Source organism: Polypterus senegalus, chromosome 8, assembly GCF_016835505.1.
Source record: "Polypterus senegalus isolate Bchr_013 chromosome 8, ASM1683550v1, whole genome shotgun sequence".
Taxonomy (NCBI): domain Eukaryota; kingdom Metazoa; phylum Chordata; class Cladistia; order Polypteriformes; family Polypteridae; genus Polypterus; species Polypterus senegalus.
In genome coordinates, this window is record NC_053161.1 from 154,649,931 (window position 1) to 154,675,519 (window position 25,589).

Below are 25,589 nucleotides of genomic sequence, written 5' to 3' on the forward strand. Positions count from 1 at the left end.
TCCATATGAATGATTTATTTTATGATTCATAACAGGCTCCATACGGTAAATACCCATAAGTAGATGGTAACAGATCTGAGAACTACCAGCAAGTTCCTGACTTTTAAAGGACAAACCAATTTCAGGAGAGACCCCAAAGAGCAGAACTGTTGGGCTACAGCCAGTGTCTATTGCATGGCTTGTTTTTCCTTTTAATTATTTGTCAGGTTCATATTGATGTGTGTGGGTTTTTTTTATTTTATTCTTAATGTTCTTCCATTTCTTGTGTTTTTCACTACTGCTGGGACCTCCGTGAGTCAGAAGGTGTCTGTAGTGGATCTCTGACTGCTGTTGGATTGGTTATTGCAAGTATTGCTTTGTGAATTGTTTTCCACTTCTTTATTGTATCACTAACTTTAGATTATATATTTGGACTTGTTGGCCTTGGACTGATATTTAGGCAACTTTTTTTTTCCCTTCTGTCATTTTGTTCTCATTGATTTCTTGTTTCAATAAATTCTAAATTTATAAACATTCCCATCTAGCCAGATGGTTTCTCTCCCTGTTTCTGTATAGTTTGGGAGATTTTAGGACACTGTGTGTGAATTTTTTCAAGTCATTGACCTACAATGGCCCAAAATAAGGAAAAGTGTGTGGGTAGTGGTTGGCACTGCCTGCTTGGGTGAAGCCTTTCTCTGGGCATGCTGGTGAAGATCCTGGCCGGGTTTGGGGAACTTTTAGGAAGCCTCACATCCTCATTATTTGTGTTACCAATATACAAAAATACCAAACAAAGAAACGGTCAGAGTGTTTCAAAGAGATGCCTGAACTAATGACATTGCCAAAATCTGAGGATGTCCGTCGTCTGACAGGTCAATATGAAACAAGGGAAAGAACGAAAACTCATTAGTTGGGACCTGAAATCTGCCCTGTTAGTCAGTAGGAGGTCCACCATAATAAATGTATAGGTGTCTGTATATCTATGTGTCGGTGTGTCCGTCCAGTTATTAAGCCTCTTGTCATTCCAAAAGATGGTGCATCGCAAACATTTGTACTAATAAAATGCATTGCATTTATCATTCCAACAGCTAGCACATCACAAAAATAGGCACTGCTTTTGTGAATCCCGTACAAAATGGCATTTTACAGAAGCATATGAACTGCATTTGTCATTTCAACAGATGGTGCATCACAAACCTTTCGACTAATACAATGCATTGCATAAGTCATTCCAACAGATTGCACATCACGACTATGCAAAATGACATATTGCAGAGTTGGTACATCGCAAACATTTGCAATAATGCATTTTATTCTACGACAATTTGTGATAAGCCATTTGTTAGAATGACAAATGCAATGTGTTTTAGTCCTATATGTGTTGGGGAAAAAAATTTCAATTAATGGTGCACTTCAAATGTTAATGTTGATATCTACATTGCTTACCTGTCTTAGATGGAGAGCACAGCTAGCTTAGATGATAATCCATACATCTGTCCATTATCCAACCTGCTATATCCAAACACAGGGTCACGAGGGTCTGCTGGAGCCAATCCCAGCCAGCACGGGGCGCAAGGCAGTAACAAATCCCGAGCAGAGCACCAGCCCACCGCAGGGCACACACACACACACACACGCTAGGGGACAATTTAGGATCGCCAATGCACCTAACCTGCATGTCTTTGGACTGTGGGAGGAAACCGGAGAACGGGGAGAACATGGAAACCCTACACAGGGAGGACCCATAATACAAACCCAGGTCTCCTTACCATTGCACCACCGTGCCGCCAATGATAATTCAATATCATATAGTAAACCAATGCTGTTGAACAAGGTGAGAGGCAGTTGTTTTATGACGTGTGGTCTGTGTTATAATGTTGCCATTGCCATATCGCACAATGAAGAAAATCAGCAAGTTTAAAAATCTCGAGTGGTCTCCCTTTGACTTTCTGATATACTCAGATATGGGGATAGATATTTTAGGAGTAAACTGCAAGACAATAGTTATATTTTTATAGTATGTACATTAAAGAACCATCAACAACAAATCAAATTAATAATATAATGAGCAATTATTATAAAAATAAAGTTGAACAAATCAGACTCTGCAGCTTCATGAATAAAAGGTCAAGTATCACTTCCGGTTAACGGAAATAGCCTAAAAGTTGATAGAAATCTATGTTTTGTACCTAATGCTTGTATGCAAAATTTGTGTGAGTGAAGCATACTCGAGTTATCGTGTTTACTACACACACACACACAGACACATAATTAGAAAATAGTATTTTCGGACTCTGGGAGGTCTAAAACGTCAGTTCATCAAAATATCGAAATAGAGTTTTTTGAGGATTCCAACACTTTTCCTATACTTGTACAAGAAAGTACAAAACGCAAACTTCAGATGAGAAATGATGGAAGGGTAGAGGAAGGATCTGACACGAGGCATATTCTGTTGGACACAAAGTGCTGTTCAAGACTTCATCTGTGATTTTCAACACTGAGAAACTTTCTCTGCAATAATTTAAATCCATGGCTGTGGTGAAAAAAAGACCGAATGTGGCCCCTTCTCAATATATTTTAACTGAGTCGGAGATCTGATCTAAAGCAGTTCATTTATATGTGTGTTTAGCAGTGGGAAAACTGCACTAATGACACTGGTATGGGTAGTAGGCTTCTGTGTCCCGATGTACAGCCAGGAATAACCATCATTTAAAACTGAAAATCCTCTTAAAAAATATAAGACTGTGCTGGTGAAAAAAAATGGAGATTTTAAACAGACGTCGACCACACATTGAGCTTTACGAGCTAATACTAGAGAGTGCTTCAGACAGCAGCCATCATGTACAGTGTATCAAGCTGTAGGTATTGTGAATTGATTCATTATTCATTTTTAGAAGAGTAAGAAATTAAAACCTGAAGTCAGTTTTTTTTTTGTAATCCAACTTTTATTATTTTATTAAATACAGAAATCAAACACCTCTATTTTTGAGAAAAAATAAGTAATATTTAAAAACACTCCTCACTCAGATTAACCCTGCCATGTAAAAAATAGGTGGATTGATAGAGAGGATCACCACCCACAAAAAAAGAGAAGAAAGATACACTCACCTAAAGGATTATTAGGACCACCATACTAATACGGTGTTTGACCCCCTTTCGCCTTCAGAACTGCCTTAACTCTACGTGGCATTGATTCAACAAGATGCTGAAAGCATTCTTTAGAAATGTTGGCCCATATTGATAGGATAGCATCTTGCAGTTGATGGAGATTTGTGGGATGCACATCCAGGGCACGAAGCTCCCGTTCCACCACATCCCAAAGATGCTCTATTGGGTTGAGATCTGGTGACTGTGGGGGCCATTTTAGTACAGTGAACTCATTGTCATGTTCAAGAAACCAATTTGAAATGATTCGAGCTTTGTGACATGGTGCATTATCCTGCTGGAAGTAGCCATCAGAGGAAGGGTACATGGTGGTCATGAAGTGATGGACATGGTCAGAAACAATGCTCAGGTAGCCCGTGGCATTTAAACGATGCCCAATTGGCACTAAGGGGCCTAAAGTGTGCCAAGAAAACATCCCCCACACCATTACACCACCACCACCAGCCTGCACAGTGGTACCAAGGCATGATGGATCCATGTTCTCATTCTGTTTACGCCAAATTCTGACTCTACCATTTGAATGTCTCAACAGAAATCGAGTCTCATCAGACCAGGCAACATTTTTCCAGTCTTCAACTGTCCAATTTTGGTGAGCTCGTGCAAATTGTAGCCTCTTTTTCCTATTTGTAGTGGAGATGAGTGGTACCCGGTGGGGTCTTCTGCTGTTGTAGCCCATCCGCCTCAAGGTTGTGCATGTTGTGGCTTCACAAATGCTTTGCTGCATACCTCGGTTGTAACGAGTGGTAATTTCAGTCAAAGTTGCTCTTCTATCAGCTTGAATCAGTCGGCCCATTCTCCTCTGACCTCTAACATCAACAAGGCATTTTCGCCCACAGGACTGCCGCATATTGGATGTTTTTCTCTTTTCACACCATTCTTTGTAAACCCTAGAAATGGTTGTGCGTGAAAATCCCAGTAACTGAGCAGATTGTGAAATACTCAGACCGGCCCGTCTGGCACCAACAACCATGCCACGCTCAAAATTGCAGAAATCACCTTTCTTTCCCATTCTGACATTCAGTTTGGAGTTCAGGAGATTGTCTTGACCAGGACCACACCCCTAAACGCATTGAAGCAACTGCCATGTGATTGGTTGATTAGATAATTGCGTTAATGAGAAATTGAACAGGTGTTCCTAATAATCCTTTAGGTGAGTGTATATCTGTCTGTGTGTCTGATATAGAAAGAAAAATTTCTAAAAGGTAGAGCAGAGAAAGTCAGGACATTCCAGTGAGATGCTAATATTATTTTTGTAGCAATTGTTCCATAGAGAATAACCTCTGCTGGATAACAGTAAGAGGATGAGAACAGAGGTCTAATAGAAGCTATATCAGAGAAACCAGAGAAATATTATTAGAAAGAATAGAAGACGGGAAGTTGAAAATAGCAGACCAGAAAGCATGAACTGGTGTAGGCAATTCCAGAACATGTGTAAAAATGTGCCAAGAGCTTTCATTGTACAAAGCTGACAGTAAGGATCCACAGTCACACAAATGGCATAGTTGTTATAGGGGGTAAAATATAAAATTAAAGTATAAACTTTTTGAACTGAGTATAGTGATAGCTTGGTTTCTTAGCAGAAAAAGTAATATTTAAAAAAGAAAATGATGTCCCTGAGGTAGAGAGGGCACAGGAAAGGTTTTGCTGCCAGACTGAAATTATAGGCAAGGGCCTGTAGGATGCCTTCCAGCGAATTCTTATTATTCCAAAGAATTGCATACAGACAGCCACTGGCTTCATGTTGAAAAAGATGTTAGAGAGCGGATGGGAGGAAGTGGAGAGGAGGGCCGTACTCCAGTCACCTTAAGAACTGTTCTGAGTAAATATGACATCAGTTTTAGAATCCAATAGATATTTTAAGCTATGAAAATTATTTTGTGATGTTTCCTATGCAGTTGTGTATGGATTTGGTCGTGGTCCTTTTATGATTCCTGTTGTTGGGGACATCGCTGCCTCTGGCTGGAGATGTGTCATCAGAGGTTGCAGCATCTAACATCAGGGACCCAGTGGGTTAAAAGGTCAGCAGAGATCTCTTTTCTTTATCTGAGGTTGTGGATAATTCATCCTTTTTGCTTTCAAAATTCTTTCTAGATGTCTTATTGGTGTGATATAAACACAAACCAGACATGATGAAACGTCTGGGGCAGCCACCCATATAATATCCTTGGTTACAAAAGGCTTTTGAAAATAACCAGTTGTTCACAAGACTGAGTCCGAAACAGAACTAATTTATTGGTGGTAAGATGGCGGCTTTAAAGGCCTCTATAGGAAGTGATGTCATCAAAGGCCCCAGACTCAGAAGTGATGTCATCAAAGGCCCCAGACTTGGAAGTGACGTCATTGAAGGGCTCAGACATGGAAAAGAGGTCTTTGGAGGCGCCGGAACCTGGCAGGATTTCTTGGGAAAGGTCTGCAGGGAACTGAGAAAGACAGTCGTGCACCCTGCCGCCCCCTGGCCGGATGTGGCATTACCATTACTTAAGCCCTTTAGCTGCCTCCTACTCGCAGGTGTGTGACATGGTTACTTTTACTTTTCTACATTTTGGCCTTGATGACAGTACTTTTTGACCTCTCCCACTTTTGAGTCAAGCTTTGTTTTCTTGTGTCTCTTCTCCTGGTCCTACCCTTTTCAAGTTGGTTTCTTCCCAACTCCAGCATCTTTTCGTTATGATTCTTATTTTTACAACCGCAATTGAAAGAGAGAACGGAATAAAGAAGGAAAGAATGTACACAAGTGTCATGGTTGCCTGTCATTCCATGTCTTGTCCATTCCCATTATAATCCCGTCGACTATTCATTTGGCTTCCTTGTAATTTTTCTCACATTCTGTTATCATGTACTCAATTCCATTTTGTTGTTGTGAACCGTACCCTTCATAGTATTTATGAAATGGTTGTGATGTTTTTGCTCTTTCAAGAGCGCTGTATAATAAACAAAGACTGGCACCTCATCATTTCTGGGAGCTCAATGAGCATTGAAAGTTACTGATTGCCTCTGCAGTCCTTTGTCACCAGAACAAGATGGCTGTGATAGGGTCATCGTTTACTCTAACAGTGATCTTGCTTCTAATTGTATGACAGTGCCAACAGAATTTCAGCAATCGTTTATACTTCTCTGAACTAACTTTAGATGTCTCAAATGAATTTCTGTGGCCACTCACCCTAATGTCCACACTGAATACTGGCTGGTTAAACTGAGTCCAGACATTTTGCAGTGAGCTCTTGTAATTCACACACCTTAATGTTATTCTCTGTCTTCTGCCTACAGTTCCTGTTCTCTAGCAGTCATATCAACTTTGATAATTAGGCCCTTCAGAAGAAGACTCCCTGACTGCCACCCCGATCACATGCTGAGTCATTCTCAGATGTTTAGATGGGTATTTACAGCTCAAAGACAGAAGAGAAGTCTGGTGCAGCCTCTTGTAGGAGAAGAAGACCTGATGAAGATGTCGCTGCTCTGTCTGGTGAGAACAATTCAGAGATATCATTCTAACATTTTGAAAATGTTCTTCTTAATATTTATTCCCCTAAAATAGCCTACTACAATATGTCGTCTTGATTGAATTCCTTACCAGAGACATTGACCCATTAGAGGAGTGAAACTGCATGAAGTGTATCTCTGTCTTAAAGAGAGAGAATTGACACTCTGTGCAGCAGATGAACACTGAACAGATAGCAGGTGACTCTGTAGTGGTTTTTATGAGCTGCTTATATTCCCACAAATTTATTTATTTATTTTATTTTGGACACCTCCGGTGCTCACACACCCACAAATAGAGACACATAATAAAGTGGCTCAAAATGAACAGATGATATATTCCCTAAATGAAGAAAGCAAAAAGCAATTAATAAACAACACAAATGCAAAACCCCACACAAATTCCCCTGGTGATGATAATTATTTAACAAACACTAAACAAACAAAGCAGCAAGAACTACGTGTAAAACAATTAACTCTTATGACAGCTAATGCGCATAATGACGGTGAGTAGAGTGAACAGCTCCCTGAATGAAATGTATAGTTTTGTCCTACAAGGTTCTAGTAGTTGTGTTTGGAATGATTGCCAGTGCTCCCCAGATGAAGACATATCCAACCAAGACAAAATCACACAGACCAGCATATAAATCCAGAAACAACCTTCTCCAGGGTGGCTGTATTTGTAAGCCAGTAGAGTGTGATGCATAGAAACACACACAGATCTTTCAGGCATAGCTCAGTACCTTTTTAAAGGAAGTGCCCAATCACCCTTCTTCCCAGCAACCCCCATGACTGTCAGAATCTGCCCAATTGTGTAATACTACCGAGGCTGCTGAGATTTGTAGGCCTTTTAGGTAGTGCTGTTACATTTTTTTTTTCCAATGACAGGAAGGAATAAATGAAAATATGTGATCTATGGGATGCTTCATTATTAAAAAGATACAAGAATGAGGGACAATCTGTAGAAACCTGTGGTCAAGGGTCTTGAGATTAAAATATCTCGTGAAGCTCATATTGCTATTTGTGTAAGCATCTAAGTACAAAATAAAAACTAGGTGACATGGTGAGAGCAGCTTCACAGATATGTCTCTTTTATTGTGAATTTCTTCTTGTGTTCCAGCTATCCAATAATGCAGTGGTGGCAGTATGATTAAGTATTGGTGTGTACGAACATTAGCAGGCCATACAAAAGAATGTACATCTGTCTGCGATAGGTTTATAGGAAATTTTGACTGTTTGCATTTGCTGATGTGAATGTAGTATTTAAGGATTAAACACCATATCTCTCTCTCTCTCTCTCTATAGATAGATAGATAGATAGTGTGGAAGTTGACCCGGACACAGACAGGCGGAAATGTTGTTCTCAACCACCACACGTTTATTTACAATATTTATAACAATTCAATGGTCACACAGACCCAAATAATGGTCACTAAGACCCAGTTGTGCACAAACCCCAAAACACTCAGTCCTGGCCACACAATGCCTCTCTTCGGGCCGCCTCCACAGCTCTCCTGTGCTTTGTCCTTCCGCCTGCCGACTCCAGCCTCGAATGAATGGAGACGGCCCCTTTTATATGGTTCCCGGATTAGCACCAGGTGTTCCCGGCATACCTCCTCTGGCCACGCCCCAGCGTGGCGGAAGTGCCGGCTGTCCTCCCGGCTGCTCTCCCGGCGCCGTCCTAAATCTTCCCCCCAGCACTTCCTGGTGTGGCGGAAGTGCTGGGGTAACAGGTCCCCAAGGCATTGGGGCGCCTCCTGGCGGTGACCACGGGCCCCTACAGGGTGGAGCTTCCATGCCCTGTACCCGTGGCCCCCAGAACAACCCGGAAGGCAACCCCCACGTGATCCAGGGTGGGCACAGACCCACATCCGGTCCCTCATGACGTCCCGGCCGGGTCATGGCCCCTGGCATCCTGACTATATATATATATATATATATATATATATATATATATATATATATATATATATATATATATATATATATATATATATATATATATATATATATATATATATATATATATATATATATATATATATATATATATATATAGATATATATATATAATAGATATATATATATAATAGATATATACTGCTCAAAAGAATTAAAGGAACACTTTTTAATCCATGATTCCCTGCTGGTATCCGGGGCACCTCCATGCTGCAGGGAGAGCTCCATCTGGCGGCCTGGGGGTATTGGCCGTGATGACAAGTCAGCCATAGACCACTATATATATTTTGTGCTGTATATATACTATATATATACTGCTCAAAAGAATTAAAGGAACACTTTTTAATCAGAGTATAGCATAAAGTCAATGAAACTTAAGGGATATTAATCTGGTCAGTTAAGTAGCAGAGGGGGTTGTTAATCAGTTTCAGCTGCTGTGGTGTTAATGAAATTAACAACAGATGCACTAGAAGGGCAACAATGAGATGACCCCAAAAACAGGAATGGTTTAACAGGTGGAGGCCACTGACATTTTTCCCTCCTCATCTTTTCTGACTGTTTCTTCACTAGTTTTGCATTTGGCTACAGTCAATGTCACTACTGGTAGCATGAGGCGATACCTGGACCCTACAGAGGTTGCACAGGTAGTCCAACTTCTCCAGGATGGCACATCAATACGTGTCATTGCCAGAAGGTTTGCTGTGTCTCCCTGCACAGGCTCAAGGGCATGGAGGAGATTCTAGGAGACAAGCAGTTACTCTAGGAGAGCTGGAGAGGGCCATAGAAGGTCCATAACCCATCAGCAGGACCAGTATCTGCTCCTTTGGGCAAGGAGGAACAGGATGAGCACTGCCAGAGCCCTACAAAATGACCTCCAGCAGGCCACTGGTGTGAATGTCTCTGACCAAACAACCAGAAAGACTTCATGAGGGTGACCCAAGGGCCCCATGTCCTCTAATGGGCCCTGAGCTCACTGCCCAGCAGCATGCAGTTCGATTGGCATTCACCATAGAATACCAGAATTGGCAGATGCACCACTGGTGCCCTGTGCTTTTTACAGATGAGAGCAGGTTCACTCTGAGCACGTGACAGAAGTGAAAGGGTCTGGAGAAGCCATGGAGAACATGTTTGGTGGTGGGTTAATGATTGTCTGGGGAGGCATATCCATGGAGGGTCACACAGACCGCTACAGGCTTGACAAAGGCACCTTGGCTGCCATTAGGTATCAGGATGAAATCCTTGGCCCCATTGTCAGACCCTATGCTGGTACAGTGGCTCCTGGTGCACGACAATTCCTGGCCTCATGTGGTGAGAGTATGCAGGCAGTTCCTGGAGGATGAAGGAATTGATACCATTGACTGGCCACCACACTTTCCTGACCTAAATCCAATAGAACACCTCTGGGACATTATGTTTTGGTCCATCCAATGCCACCAGGTTGCACCTCAGAGTGTCCAGGAGCTCAGTGATGCCCTGGTCCAGATCTGGGAGGAGATCCCCCACAACACCATCTGTCATCTCATTAGAAGCATGCACCGATGTTGTCAGGCATGTATACAAGAACACAGGGACCATACAAAGTGCTGCGTACAATTTTGAGTTGCTGCAATTAAATTTTGGCAAAATGGACTAGCCTGCCACATAATTTTTTCACTTTGATTTTTGGGGCGTCTTTGAATTCAGGGCTCTGTAGGTTGATCATTTTCATTTCCATCAAACGATGTGGCATCCTTTCGTTCCTAACACATTACCCAGTCTATATCAGTATAGATATCCAGGAGGATTTCTTTTTCCTATTGAGATCTGATGTGTTTTCAAAGTGTTCCTTTAATTTTTTTCAGCAGTATATATATAGATAGATAGATAGTTGGGTCCATAAATATTTGGACAGAGACAACTTTTTTCTAATTTTGGTTGTTCTGTACATTACCACAATGAATTTTAAATGAAACAACTCAGATGCAGTTGAAGTGCAGACTTTCAGCTTTAATTCAGTGGATTGAACAAAAAGATTGCATAAAAATGTGAGGCAACTAAAGCATTTTTTTAACACAATCCCTTCATTTCAGGGGCTCAAAAGTAATTGATAGATAGATAGATAGATACTTTATTAATCCCAAGGGGGAATTCACATAATCCAGCAGCAGTATACTGATACAAAGAAACAATATTAAATTAAATAGTAATAAAAATGAAAAAAATAAAAAAAGCAGACAATAACTGAGTAATGTTAGCATTTACTCCCCCGGGTGGAATTGAAGAGTCGCATAGTGTGGGGGAGGAACGATCTACTCAATCTGTCACTGAAGCTACTCCTCTGCCTGGAGATGACACAGTTCAGTGGATGCAGTGGATTCTTCATGATTGACAGGAGTTTGCTTAATGCGAATGGACAAATTAAATAACTGGAAATAAAATGTTCATTTCTAATACTTGGTTGAAAACTCTTTGCTGGCAATGACAGCCTGAAAGTTTTGAACTCATGGACATCACCAGATCCTGGGTTTCCTCCTTTTTTAATGCTCTGCCAGTCCTTTACTGCAGCGGCTTTCAGTTGCTGTTTGCTTGTAGGCCTTTCTGTCCGAAGTTTAGTCTTCAACAAGTGAAATGCACGCTCAGTTGGGTTAAGATCAGGTGACTGACTTGGCCATTCAAGAATTTTCCACTTCTTTGCTTTAATAAACTCCTGGGTTGCTTTGGCTGTATGTTTTGGGTCATTGTCCATCTGTATCATGAAACGCCCGCCGCCCAATCAATTTGCAATCTGCATTTAGCTGGATCTGAGCAGACAGTATGTCTGAACACCTCAGAATTCATTCGGCTGCTTCTGTCCTGTGTCACATCATCAATAAACACTAGTGTCCCAGTGCCACTGGTAGCCATGCACGCCCAAGCCATCACACTGCCTCCACCGTGTTTTACAGATGATGTTGTATGCTTTGGATAATGAGCTGTTCCACGCCTTCTCCATACTTTTTTCCTTGCTATCATTCTGGTAGAGGTTGATCTTGGTTTCATCTGTCCAAAGAATGTTTTTCCAGAACTGTGCTGGCTTTTTGAGATGTTCTTTAGCAAAGTCCAATCTAGCCTTTCTATTCTTGAGGCTTATGAGTGGCTTGCACCCTGCAGTGCACCCTCTGTATTTACTTTCATGCAGCCTTCTCTTTATGGTAGACTTGGATATCGATACGCCGACCCCCTGGAGAGTGTTGTTCACTTGGTTGGCTGTTGTGAAGCAGTTTCTCTTCACCATGGAAATGATTCTGCGATCATCCACCACTGTTGTCTTCCGTGGACGTCCAGGTCTTTTTGCGTCTCCGAGTTCACCAGTGCTTGCTTTCTTTCTCAGGATGTAAAACTGTAGATTTTGCCACTCGTAATATTGTAGCAATTTCTCGGATGGGTTTTTTCTGTTTTCGCAGCTTAAGGATGGCTTCTTTCGCCTGCATGGAGAGCTCCTTTGACCGCATGTTGTCTGTTCACAGCAAAATCTTCCACATGCAAGCACCACACCTCAAATCAACTCACCGGCCTCTTATCTGCTGAATTGATATGACATAACGGCGGACTTGAACACACCGGCCCATGAAATAGCCTTTGAGTCGATTGTCCAATTAATTTTGAGCCCCTGAAATAAAGAGATTGTGTTAAAACAAATGCTTTAGTTGCCTCACATTTTTATGCAATTGTTTTGTTTAACCCACTGAATTAAAGCTGAAAGTCTGCACTTCAACTGCATCTGAGTTGTTTCATTTAAAATTCATTGTGGTGATGTACAGAACAACCAAAATGAGAAAAAAGCTGTCTCTGTCCAAATATTTATGGACCTCGCTGTATGTGTCTGTATGTGTATGTATATCTATCTCTCTCTCTCTCTCTCTCTCTCTCTCTCTCTCTCTCTCTCTATTTATTTATATATATATATATATATATATATATATATATATATATATATATATATATGTGTGTATATATATATATATATGTGTGTATATATATATATATATATGTGTGTGTATATATATATATGTGTGTATATATATATATATATGTGTATATATATATATGTGTATATATATATGTGTGTATATATATATATATATATATATATATATATATATATATATATATATATATATATATATATATATAATGTGTCTGTCTGCTTTTCACGATAGAACTACATAACAGATTTAAATCGGGTTATATTTTTCTAGAATTTGCTTGAGCATTCCGTTTGATTTTGCGACTTCATTCATCATGCTAAGTATCATAGTTCGCTAGCAGGAGCCATATATTCTCACTAATCTGATACACAGGCTGTGGGCCGAGGGGAGAGGGATGTGTGACGTCAGGAATAGGGAGCCTGGCAGGACCCTTCTCGCTGTTCTGTTTTAATTCCACACTAGTATATAAATAAATGAACAAACAGTAGACTTTTGAAACAATTTTAAATGTACTGAGCGGTTTTGGGAAATAGGATGGTGAGATTGACAGACGGACAGGGTGAGAAACGCAGACATCTGGGAGAGGCTTCGAGTAAAGCCACTGACCCTCTTCATCGAGAGGAGCCAATTAAGGTGGTTCAGGCATTTAATACGGATACCTCCCTGTGGAGATTTTGCAAGTACCACCAGCTGGTAGGGGACCCCTAGGAAGACCCAGGGCTTGCTGGGAGGATTATATCTCCTAGATGGCCTGGAAATGCCTTGGAATCCCACAGTATGAATTGGCAAGTGTGGCTGGGGATAAAAAGACACTTGGGCCTCACCGCTAAGACTGTTGTCCCTGAGACCCAGCTCTGGATAAGCGGTGGAAAATGAATGAATTAATGGCTTTACGCAGTTGTCATAGTGGGTTGATACATTGCTTCCCAAGCGGGTTTTTTTGTTGTCGACATGGGGTCAGTTTCGTTTTTCTCCCAACTCTGTACATAGGCCGTGTTATGATTATTGGTGTGCTTTGCCTCTGCTTACATTGTTCTTTCTGTGTGTTTCCCTGCTCCCGCTTTTGTGTGTTCTGTATTCTCCATGATTCCTTACTGTATACGATGAATATTATTTTGCAGAGGCAGGGCATCTTTTTCAATTGCAACTCTCAGGTGTTGCAGTTATTATGGGCTGTAGTTACTTGAGTGAGCTATTTAAGAAGCCTTCTGACCACTAAGACAGTTGATGTGATATTAGCAAGTGTAGCTGCTATGAGCGGCGTATTAAACTTTTTTAAAAGTAGTTTGGGACTCTTGCCTTTTCAATTATAGTTTTGTGTCAGAGGATTTTTGTGCTAAAAGTAACCAACCGGCCGCAAAAGTATTTTAGATTTAAAGAGACCAGGGAGTAGATTGTTTGTGAAGAAAAATTTACAGTATTAAAAGTCATCAAGAATATCAAAAAGTTAAAGCTAAATATGGCCAGTCAAGTAATCTTGTGGAATGCTGCCGCCTCTGCATAAAACCAGAACGTTTGATAGTGGAGTTTAAACCCTTTAGGATTGTATAGACACATGGAGGTGCCTGCAATGATCTTAGTGAAGCTAATTTAGCTGGTTATCAGCATAGGAAGGAATTCTAACCATCATTCTCCAAAGAAAAAATGCTCAAAACAGTTGAAGTCCCAGGAAATGCGCACAATTTACAGCAATTAGGATGCTTTGAGATATTGAAAAAGCCATGAAAGTATACCCAGTGCCCATTTATTAGCACATTCTTGTGCCAAGGTTGCTACTGCAGTTTAACAAAGATATCTTTCTTGTCAAAAAATCTGTGACAATCAAGGTGGCCCAATGCAATTTAACACTTTCCCAGTTGCCTTTAAATATAACAGTTAATTCCATTCATTAGATATCAGAGTTGGACCCTTGCACCCATAGGCAGGGCAAGACTCGCTGCTATTTAACAATGCGGCAACGCTGTCAAAATAAAGGAGGCCAAACATGATCTAACCTTTTTGTACCTTAGTGGGTGAATTATTAATCTATTCATTCCCCACTGAGGTGCCCTCCATTAAAGGAGCCACTGCCATGGCTTAGTTTCATTTTCTTGAAGGCTTAGTACAGTGTAGCTGTTCCAGTGTGGTGCTTGGATGTCACTCACTGCACTCAAGTCCCAGTCCAGGGGATTCATCATGTGGTGGGTGCGGCAACATGCTATCAGTGCGAGCTCCCAACCTCCTCCTCCTCCTCTTCCTCAATATAGCAAGCAGGCACATGGTGCCAATAGTTTAAAGATAAGGCATGAGATAAGTTCAATATTCTTGAGAAGTGATATGGAGTGAGAAGTCAAGCAAAATGACCCCTTTTATTGGCAAACTGAAAAGATTACAATATGCAAACTTTCCAGGCGACTTCTTCAGGCAAGATGTGATATGAACTATTTATTAACTAGAGATTGGGCTTCCAGACTCCTGCTTAGTCGATTCTTCGGTGTCTTGGGATTTGTTTTCTGCTCATATGTGACCTTTAGGGAGTAAACGGAGCTTATGAACTTTCTGCGCCTGTCTATAATGTATTACCATTCATTAATCCAGTAGAAAGACGGCTTGTGTGTTGATTTTATACATTCCTGCCCGCGCAGCTTTAAACATACCGGTTATTAGACTCTTGGTGGTTATTTTATGTTATTTTGTAGTGTGCGCACAGAGAACTTTATCATGGAAAATATTTATCTCAATGGTACAGATAAGTATTTGTGTGGAAATATTGTGTTTTTACTGCTGGCGCAAAAAGGTGGTAACTGTACAGTAAATTTGGCCTATTTAACTGTGTGCTCTCCAAAGCTGGAGGGTGTCGGATAGAAACACTCAAACAACGTCATAAAGAAGTCTGTGTGATGTGTTGAACTGCATGGCTTTAGTCTGTTAGGAAAAAAAGGTGAATATAGTGGTCATGTTTGAAGGTTTCCATTAGAAACATTTCAGCTCTTTTTTGTACAAATAAAATTGTCAATTTCTACATTTGATGTGTCCACTTCTTTGTGTGAATTATGTGAATTTCCCCTTGGGATTAATAAAGTATCTTATCTATCTATCTATCTATCTATCTATCTATCTATCTATCTATCTATCTATCTATCTATCTATCTATCTATCATATAGTGCCTTACCTTCCTATCTATCTATCTATCTATCTATCTATCTATCTATCTATCTATCTATCTATCTATCTATGCCACTTGCTCCTAATCAAAGCTTGCGTTAGATCATGGAACCTGTTGTTACTTTTAATATTTGCAATCTGATATTAATTTTATTTATTTTTTTTAATAATTTTATGGCTGCTTATTTTCCAGTAGCTTTTTTGGATGCTTTTTTACAAACCGGTATTTAATCAGTTACTTGCACCCATTCCCAGTTCTTAACATGTTCCCTTCACAGATGGGGTGTAGGCTCCATTTCTCAATGACAATTAAATAAAAAAATGTGGATTCAGAAAATGAAAGGATGGATGGTTAAAGTGACAAAAGTGCAGCAGTGTCATGGAGGACCGTCTTCACTGTTAGCAGGTTATGTTTGACATATTTCAAATCCTTCAAAGCTGTAGTCTGATGTTGGAATATCTGAAGTGGACTGACTGACCCACCGACTAGTAGGCATGAAAGGGACACAGCTTGGGGATGTTGGTCATGCAACATCAATTCATTTCCTTAGAAGACATCTGGCAGTGTGTAACACGTGCTGTTATGATTACCCTTCTGTTTTGATTTGGGAAAATGGTTCAAGGAGCTCTTTGGAATAAGTGGGCAAAAATTAGAGAGAAGAGGTCCGATACTTCAATAAAATTTACTTATTCAATTATAACATTTAAATACATATAATGCAGTATAATGCAGTAGCGATAGATTATAGAGACAAATATATGCCTACAGTAATAAAAACAAACTTATGCTTACAGTATATCAAAAGAAACAAAGCTATCATCCTAGACCAGTAGACTGAGGGAGCTCGCCTGTCAGTCTCGTCAGAGGATCAACTCGTTAGCCTACTCCCAAATACCAAACAGGTGTGCACATTCCCCACAGTTGAGCTTCCAAAAAAAACTGAGGGCGGAACCTTCCCTTATATACTAATTAGGTGTCCTTGCCCAAAAGCGGCCTACGTGGAAGCAGTGTATGCAGAAGTGATCAGTTTCAGCATACACACCCCCCTTCCATGGGACACGGCGCTATGTTTTTCTTCTACTCGGCCTTGAGACTAGTGCCTGATACCAGAAGACACAGTAATACAGTATATGTGAAAAAAGCCTCTCGAAGTGAAAAACAAGTCGGCATAACCTTGGCTGTATCTTTAGAACATTCCCGGCTGTTTCTCCCAAAACATTAGTAATGCAGCTGGGTTCCGCGCTGAAGCGACCAACGCCCATCTGCTCTCTTTATTTCACCTTTGCTTTTTACAGAGAAAAATCCTTCCATTACACCTTCTGTTTCTCAGATTTCTCTTGAGATGAATACATTTTTGTGGAATGCGTTATTTTATTTTTTTGGCTTTGAACTAAAGCTGACAGAATTAGCTGGGGTGCCGTGTGAGGATATGATGATTTTGAAAGCATAGTGTGAAAGATCGTTTAACTTTGTCAATTAACTCATGGCGGAAATTGAGGAATGCAACTTATTTTACCTTGTGTTGAACAACATAAAGCTTTTCAAATGAGCTCCACCATTAACAATGCATTTTTCTAAATAAGTTTACAAATTATTTAATGTGCCCAGTATACATTCTTTATAAAAATGTATATATACAGTATTGTGTACATTTTATGGGTGAATAATTCAGAGGACAGTCCAGTTTGAAATGTCTGACTACTTGAGTGCTTGTCTCACACTTTTGATATCTTCCAGTGTTCTTGCAGTTCTCAGTGGTCTAACAGACATGGCTTTCACACTACCAGTCGATTCTGATATTTTTTGAAAGCTCTAAAATAACAGAACTAGAAGGAATTCTTCCTCGCTAAGACATGCTAAACTTAATACAAAGTCTTCTTTGCACCTCTTGGATTCAATGTGTGCCATAATGAGGGACCAAGCAGTTGTCTGTGACCACTGAAACGTGAATTAGCATCAAACACTGCCACGGCACTCTAGGTACCCCTACTGCATTAACTCACCCCTCACAAACCCGAGAAAATCGTCACATCCTTGAGCTGCATGCGAAATGCTATTTTCATTTCGACATTTCAATCCATCCTCGCCGTCCCTTCACCTCACAAGCTCGTCTGTCTGTCATTCCCCCCTCTCTCCTGTTTTCTTACACGTGTCTTTGCTGTTCTCAATTTGATTGTTTCACTGGTTGTGAGATGGAATGCTTTTTATATTTTAGTGTTACTGAAAGGAAAGCTCTTGGCAATGCGTCAATGTCCACAAACAGTACACTAAATAACAAGTGGTTTATCACTCCGTACAGAGTTCATGCTTGGGCAAACTTAATTAATTTTACCACACTGTTATGTGGCAACCCATCACAGACATTTCCACGACCCAATCTGGGTCAGGAGCTGTAGTTTAAGGAAAACTTGTTCTAGACTGCGTAGACGTTAATAATATATACTACTTATATTTTTCAGAGGTCACAATAAACCATGTTTTTGTGACCCATAGTTTAAACAAACACTACTTTAAACGGTTCAATCGTGTCACATCTTAATCTCCATTTGCTTTAACTTAGGTGGTTCAACTCCACCAGTCACTCATAGCTCAAACCTTTCAGTTCTGAATCGGCCTAGTCGCTCTCCTCTGAACGTTTTCTAGCACTTCTGTGTCTTTTTTTAAATATGGAGACCAAAACTGAACACAGTGCTTCAGTCGAGGCCTCACTTCTGTATTACAGGTAGTCGTCAACTTACGACCTATGCCTCTTACGACCATTCGGCTTCCATCCACTACTGTGTCTCTTGGGCAAATGACAGTTTTACTCACTCCAGCTCAGTATGCTGTGACTCATTATCTCGATATCAGTTTATTACCTGCAGCAGGTTTGACTACATTCAGTTATATTTGTCTTAAAAGTACTGGAAAAGAAGGCAATTGATCTCGACACAAAAATGAAGGTGATCAAGCACTATGAAAGAGGAAAGAAAGCGAAATGCGGTCGCATATCACTTTAAGTTATCTCATTGTAACTGGTGTTTACTGCTTGCTATACTGCTGTGCTCTGGCTTTGAATCCGGTTATCCTCCGAAGCTTCTGTGTTGTGACTCATGATGTGCCGCTTCGTATGAACTGCCATGAAGGGGTAATGAAACCATACTAATCTCCTTTATCTCTTAATGTTAATTATTAACTGGGTGAAATGTTAATACAAAAAACCACATGAGTGCTCAAACTCTGCCGGTACAATTGCTCCTCTCACAGTTAACCCAATGAATACTGGGAGAGGCTCACACTGATGCCGTAACGTAACACAGACAAAGAACGAATTCATGACGATGTGAAAGGTTTGGCACCCATGTGAGCAACAGTAATAATTAAACAAAATAAAAAATAATTTACATAAAAAAAGAAACTACACAATGTGCTAAGAATGATGATAAAAAAGACGCATAGAGCTGGGAATCTTTATAGTAAGAATCTACAGCAATTCAGCAATTCTTTTATTTTATTTTTTTGTTTCTTCTTCCTCAAATTCCAGCATATTAGTGAAATTCAACCTCCCCTGTCTAAACCCAAGCTGGCTCTTTTCTACCACTCCTGTTCTAAACGTGTTGCTTGATCTTTTCCTTAATAATTCTTTCCATTAATTTATCTGTGATGCACGTTAAGCTTATTTGGCCTATAATTACTTGGCTACCCTTTTTATACATTGGGATAATATTTGCTCACCTCCAGTCTTTAGGGTTTCCCCAGCATTCAGAGGATAAATGTTATCCTGTCCTGGTGATTTGTTAGATTACAGCCTATTTAATCCACACATCGCTTCTCCCTCTATAGTTTCATTAAGTATCTCCGTAGTCCCTGTTACTGTTGGGAGGTTATTAACTTCTTCGACACGCATAAACTTCAATAAAAAGCAACTTCCTGCCATTTGCTATTTCACAGTCTATACATTGTAACTCACCTTTACCATTCCTAATACACTTCACCTCCTCATTCACTTCCCTCTTGCTTCTAAAATATTTAAAGAATCTGTTTGGTTCATCATGTGCCCGTTTTGTAATTTCTCCCTATAGAAGACTGTTTTGGAATTTGACCAAAGATACAATCAGGGAGTCCGTCATTCATGTTTGGTCATGTGATAGTGACACAGGCTCTGTCCATGCCTGCTCTACCACCAGAAAGGTATATTCCATGTTAAATTGCATGGAAATGGGAAGTTAGGACCTTCTCCTCATCCACTACCCCTACAGCCACCTATAACGCCTCCTCATCTATTATGAAGAATCTGTGTTTTGGCCTCTAGATTCCGATTATTTCATTTAAAATTTTTTTATGTATTTTGTAGACTGTTTATTGTTGTTCTGTCAACATTACTTTGTGTTGAGTTTATTGGATGGTTAAACCCATATTATTTACCAGTAACGGCTTAGAGCACGATAAAGTGCAGTGAATACACTTGACTTCAGCATTCCTAGTTTTCATCCTCTTTCTCTGTACGTTTATCATTCGTTTGCTCAGAGGTTGATGCGCTTGCCGCTTTCTGAGCAGCTCTTCATTTCCCCACCCTAGCGGCCCGCTGTTTCTCTTCTTTCATCGGCATCTTTTCGCATTAAAACTGATTACGTTTTTCTGTTGCAATTACTTAGTACATTTTCTTTCATTTTTCACTTAAGCTGGCACTTAAGTCTTCAATCTGCCTCAAGAATGATTAGCGAAGGTGGTAGGGAATGAGAACAGCGCCCTGCTGTGCGCAGCCAAGAGTTGATTCTACAATAAAATAAAATAAAAATATAAAGAGTAATAAAAATCATCACCCCGAAAGCGGATAGTAGACATCACGTAGTATATGTGTACCACATTTCAAGTCAATAGGTGAAATGGTTTGCAAGCTACAGGTGATTTAAAATCCTGGACGGACAAACGAACAGCCACGGTAGCATATTATATAAGAAGATAATTGCCAGTCATGTTACACAGAGGTTACATGGACCTTTCCTATTCGAGGTGGTGGTATGACGTGATCAATATCAAGTCAAGTCAAGTTGGGGAGCATGCACTGGTACTGCCACACCCACTACTGTGAAACAACTCGGGATCCCGGTTTGCAACCCCCCCAGGCAGACACAGTCCAGTCCCACCCTCCAGAAATGACCCTTTATCTGCCACAGCCAGGTGTTACATGGGTGACCCCTTGGCCTGGTCCAGCCGCTCGGGTCCCCAACAATGACGATCTTACAAGCTGGATCACCCTCTGGGAAACGTGCCACATGGTAACTGATCCTCCCTCACAATGCAGGTAATGTGCCTCATTTGGGACTCGATGAGCAACTGCTCATTCGACACAAAGTCAAACCATTGGTACCCAAGGATTTTCCGGAGAGACACAGTACCAAAGGAGTCTAGTCTTCGTCTCAGGTCACTGGATAGCATTCATGTCTCGCAACCATATAGTAAGACAGGAAGCACCAGGACTCTAAAGATTCTCTAAAGACCTTCGTCCTTTTGCATAGATATCGGGAGCACCATACACCCCATTCCAGCGACCTCATGACTCCCCATGCTCTCCCATTCCATCTATTGACTTAATAGGAAGAGTCACCAGAGACATGAATGTCGCTGCCAAGGTAATTAATCCGCTCAACAAGGTCGATACTCTCTCCTCAATTAGACACACTGGTGATGGCTGTGCCCAAGAGGTCACTAAAGGCCTGGATCTTGGTTTTTATCCAGGACACCCGCAAGCCCAGACACTGAGACTCCTCACTCAGTCTCTCGAGCACCCCAATCAGAGCCTCCATTGACTCTGCAAAGATCATAGCATCATCATCAAAGTCAAGATCTGTGAATCTTTCTTCACCAACAGATGCCCCACAGCCGCTGGACCCCACGGTCTTGCCCAGCACCCAGTCCATACAAGCATTGAACAGAGTAGGAGCACGAACACACCCCTGACGAACCCCAGAATCAACTGGGAAAAACGCAGAGGTCCTGCCTCCACTCAGCACAGCACTCACAATACCAGTACACAGGCCAGCCATGATATCCAGCAACCTCGGTGGGGATCCCGCGAACCCTCAGGAAATCCCACAGGGCAGCTCGATCAACTGAGTCAAACGCTTTGCGAAAATCGACAAAGGCTGCAAAGAAACTCTGCCGATATTTGCGTTTGCGCTCCATGAGAACCCTCAGTGTCAGGATGTGGTCGATGACAGGCGTAAAACCAGACTGTTCCGGTCGCTGGTAGGTGAGCAAGTGATCACAGATCCTATTGAGGACAACCCTAGCAAGGACCTTACCCAGCACCGAGAGCAGTGTTATCCCCCTGTAGTTGCTGCAATCCAGGTGATCACCCTTCCCTTTCCAGATAGGGACAACAAGTTCCGTTTTCCAGTCATTTGGGATGATGCCTGTCTCCCAAATGGAAGCAAAGATTACTTGCAATGCCAGGAGGACAGCCTTACCACCAGCCTGGAGAAGTTCACCCCGGATACCACAGATCCCTGCAGCCTTTCCCTCCCTCAGCTGGTTCACCACCTGTGCACTGTCAGTGAGATTGTGTTGTTCACAGCTAATTGGAAGATCAGCCTCAAAATCAGTGAATCCAGGGATATCCAACATCCTAGTCGGAAGATCAACTTTGAACAACTGCTCAAAGTAGCCAGCCCAGTGGGTCACACCTGCAGTGTCATCCGTAAGGACCATTCCATCAACTGCCCTGACTGCGACCCTCCGAGGATCAGATTCAGATGTTTGTAATGCCTCGATTCCTCTGTAAGCAGGATGTGGGTCGCTAGACCACAGATGGTGTGTACTTGCTCACAGATTCCTCTAACAAACACCTCTTTATCTGCCCTTGGAGCCCTCACAGCTGGCCTTCTCAGTTCCCGGTACAGACCAGAGTTGCCATTGAGCCATGCGCTGCGACTCCTCTCGATGATATCCAGGGTGTCCTGCGAGATGAAACACCTCCTTCTGGGAACATCGGTAACATCAACACAACCCTCAGCAACCTTCATGGTCTTGTCACCTAAGGTCTTCCACATCAAATTAGGATCGGCAATCGTACCCACATCTGAAAGTTCCTCACACAAACTGCATGCAAGCTCATTAGAAACAGCCTGGTCTTGAAGTCTGGCCAAGTTCAGGCTCATTTTCCTAGTAGGTAGTAACCTACTGGACCTAAGCTGGATTCTAAGAGTAGCAACAACAAGTCTGTGGTCAGAATTCACAAACTGGGCACTTCTGCAAACCCTGCAGTTTTGCAGGAGCCTTCAGCGTCTGCCCACAAGGATGTGATCGATCTGCTTCACCGCACCACCAGTATTGGAGTACCAAGTCCAACGATGCAGTTCAGTGCGCTGGAACTAGGATCCAGCAATTCGCAGCCCCTGACCTTTTGCAAAGTCAAGGAGCATGGAGCCACTTTAGTCCTGGATATGACGTTATACTGCATCCGGCCCTGCAAGCGGTCCTCCAACTTGCAGGAAAATCATGGGGGTTGGAGGAAGGATTGGCACTCCAGCCACCGTAAAAACACGTCACAAAGCTCCGAGACTACAGAAAGGACTCATTTTTGCTCTCTGCGGGAGTAGGTCTGCTGCAGCCACCCATAGGAAGGCTGCTTGCATCATGAAGGGGATGGGGAAAGCCCTCGGGAGTGCAATTCCTGGAACAGTCAAAACTGTTGGAGAGCCAATAGGGTCAGGTCTGTTGGGGATCGGAACTGGTGTGGTGCTGAGGCATTGCACGCTGCACAGCAGCACTCGGGTCCCAATTTGAGGCGGCCCATACGGGTGGGTACATGGAACGTCTTGTCTCTCCGGCAAGATGATTATCTTCCTCTGCTGTCGGAGGAACTGCATAAACTCCGCATTTCAGTGGCACCTCTCTGAGGTGTGCAGACCAGGGACTGTAGGTGGATACACTTTTTTTAGCAGTTTTTATTTTACCATGAATCATTCACATCTACAGTTCCTTTGAAAGAAATGAGGACACCTTAATATTCATTCATTTGCTGCTATTTAATTCAAAATTAAAGAACTTGTGGCACTGGAGCCTGTTCCTGCAACAATACTGGAAAGGCAGAACCCATTATGTAAATTAAATTATATGTAGACCACATTTGATGTTTTCAAAAGAAAACAAACTCTGGGGAAAGACACTGAGACTACATTACAGACTAGCTATTGGTTCTCTTCCACTAGATGGTGTACAATTTAAGCCCACCACCAATCTGCTTGAATTTCCACTTCTTCTGGTCTTCAGGACTTAAAGCCGTGAAGAAAAACCAAGATGTTGCCTAATCAGACCAGTGAAGTAAGCAGCTAGTTTAAGTGAAGCACAAGAGTGGCATTTCCTTCAGAATTATTTCCTGCCTTTCTTCTATTGTGCGTCTAATAGGCTCTGGATCCCCAAGATCCTAAAATGTAATGAATGAATGGATAGAAGAATGGAGATACATGAAGCACAGCATATTATTTATTGCAGCTTCACCTCATGTCTATCACAAGTCAGTCCTCATTTAGATTTGAATATTATAACCACATTTTTTATTATTTTTTTTTTATTTTTATTAATTTTATTACAATCCATACAAAGCAATCAAGATTTTACAAAAAGAAAAATTGAGTTAAGAACAGATCGATCCCCACCCTGAGAGAGAGAGCAAGCCAAATAACGTTAAATTTAAGGCTTGTAAACATACCTAAATTAAAAATTCTCTGTGCTTTATGAACTTATTTTAAAATATTACTGATTAGATCCTGCCATGTTTTGAAAAAAGGTCTGTACAGATCCTCTAACTGAGTATTTGATTTTTTCCAATTTCAAATAATATAACACATCGGTTTCCCACTGACTTAAAGAGGAGAGTTTGGGTTCTTCCAGTTTATCAGAATAAGTCTGCGTGCCAACAGTGTAGTGAATGCAATCACAATTTGTTTGTCTTTCTCCACTTTAAGCCCCCCTGGAAGAACCCTAAACACAGCTGTTAATGGGTTAGGAGGGATTGTGAGTCCAAGGCTGTCTGAAGGTAATTAAAATGTTTGTCCAGAATAATGTTAATTTGGTGCAGGCCCAGAACATGTGACCCAGTGAGGCTGGGGCTTGGTTGCAACGTTCACAGGTTGGATCATGCCCTGGAAACATTTTGGAGAGTTTTAGTGAGACAGATGTGCTCGATATATAATTTTGAGTTGTATAATTGTATGCTTTGCATATGGAGCTTGAGTGAATTCTCTGCATTGCTACTTTCCACTCCTTTTCTGATATATTAATTGAGAGATCTTTTCCCAGTGTCCTCTTGGATCTTTGAAAGGAGGGATTGTAAAAGGATTTTATATATTGTAGAGATGGAGTCTAACTCCTTGAAATTGAGCAATAATTTTTCCAGCATGGATGAGGGTGCAAGATGAGGAAAATCTGGAAGGTTCTGTTTAACAAAGTTCCTGATTTGAAGATAGTGAAAGAAATGTGTAGCTGGAATGTTAAATTTGGAATGTAATTGTTCATAGGATGCAAAGACGTTGTCTATATAAAGATCTCTAAGCAAGTTAATTCCAAATTTTTCCAGATATTAAAACTGCATATGTTTGTGAAGGTTGAAAGAGGTGGTTCTCTTGCAGAGGTGCCACAGATAGAAGCTTCTCCGTCTTAAAATGCTTTCTACATTGGTTCCAGATTCTAAGTGAGTGGAGCACAATTGGGTTATTAGTGTATTGCCGATAGCGTGTGTTTATTGGAGCACAGAGCAAGGAATACAAAGAAGTACTGCAGGATTTTACTTCTATTGCGGTCCATGCCTGTGTATGTTCTTCTATTTGTGTCCAGGTTCTTATCGCCTGTATATTTGCTGCCCAGTAATAAAACTGGAAGTTAGGTAGAGCCATGCCACCTTCTGCCTTTTGTCTTTGTAGGGTCGCTCTTTTGA

The 25,589-nt window shown here is 41.2% G+C and overlaps 1 protein-coding gene across 9 annotated transcripts in view; it reads left to right on the plus strand.

The window, feature by feature from the left end:
* The window catches only part of LOC120533165 (NACHT, LRR and PYD domains-containing protein 3-like), a 113,470-nt gene that overhangs the window by 38,044 nt on the left and 49,837 nt on the right, over window positions 1-25,589 (plus strand). For 7 of the 9 annotated variants that reach the window (XM_039759875.1, XM_039759873.1, XM_039759874.1 and 4 more), the window contains exon 2: window positions 6,412-6,607. In XM_039759875.1, the coding sequence (XP_039615809.1) occupies window positions 6,517-6,607 (91 nt within the window). In that variant the 5' untranslated portion in view covers window positions 6,412-6,516. Of the gene's footprint in view, window positions 1-5,039; window positions 5,163-5,616; window positions 5,653-6,411; window positions 6,608-25,589 lie in introns of those variants that run through there. The other 2 variants (XM_039759869.1, XM_039759872.1) reach the window with 2 other exon arrangements.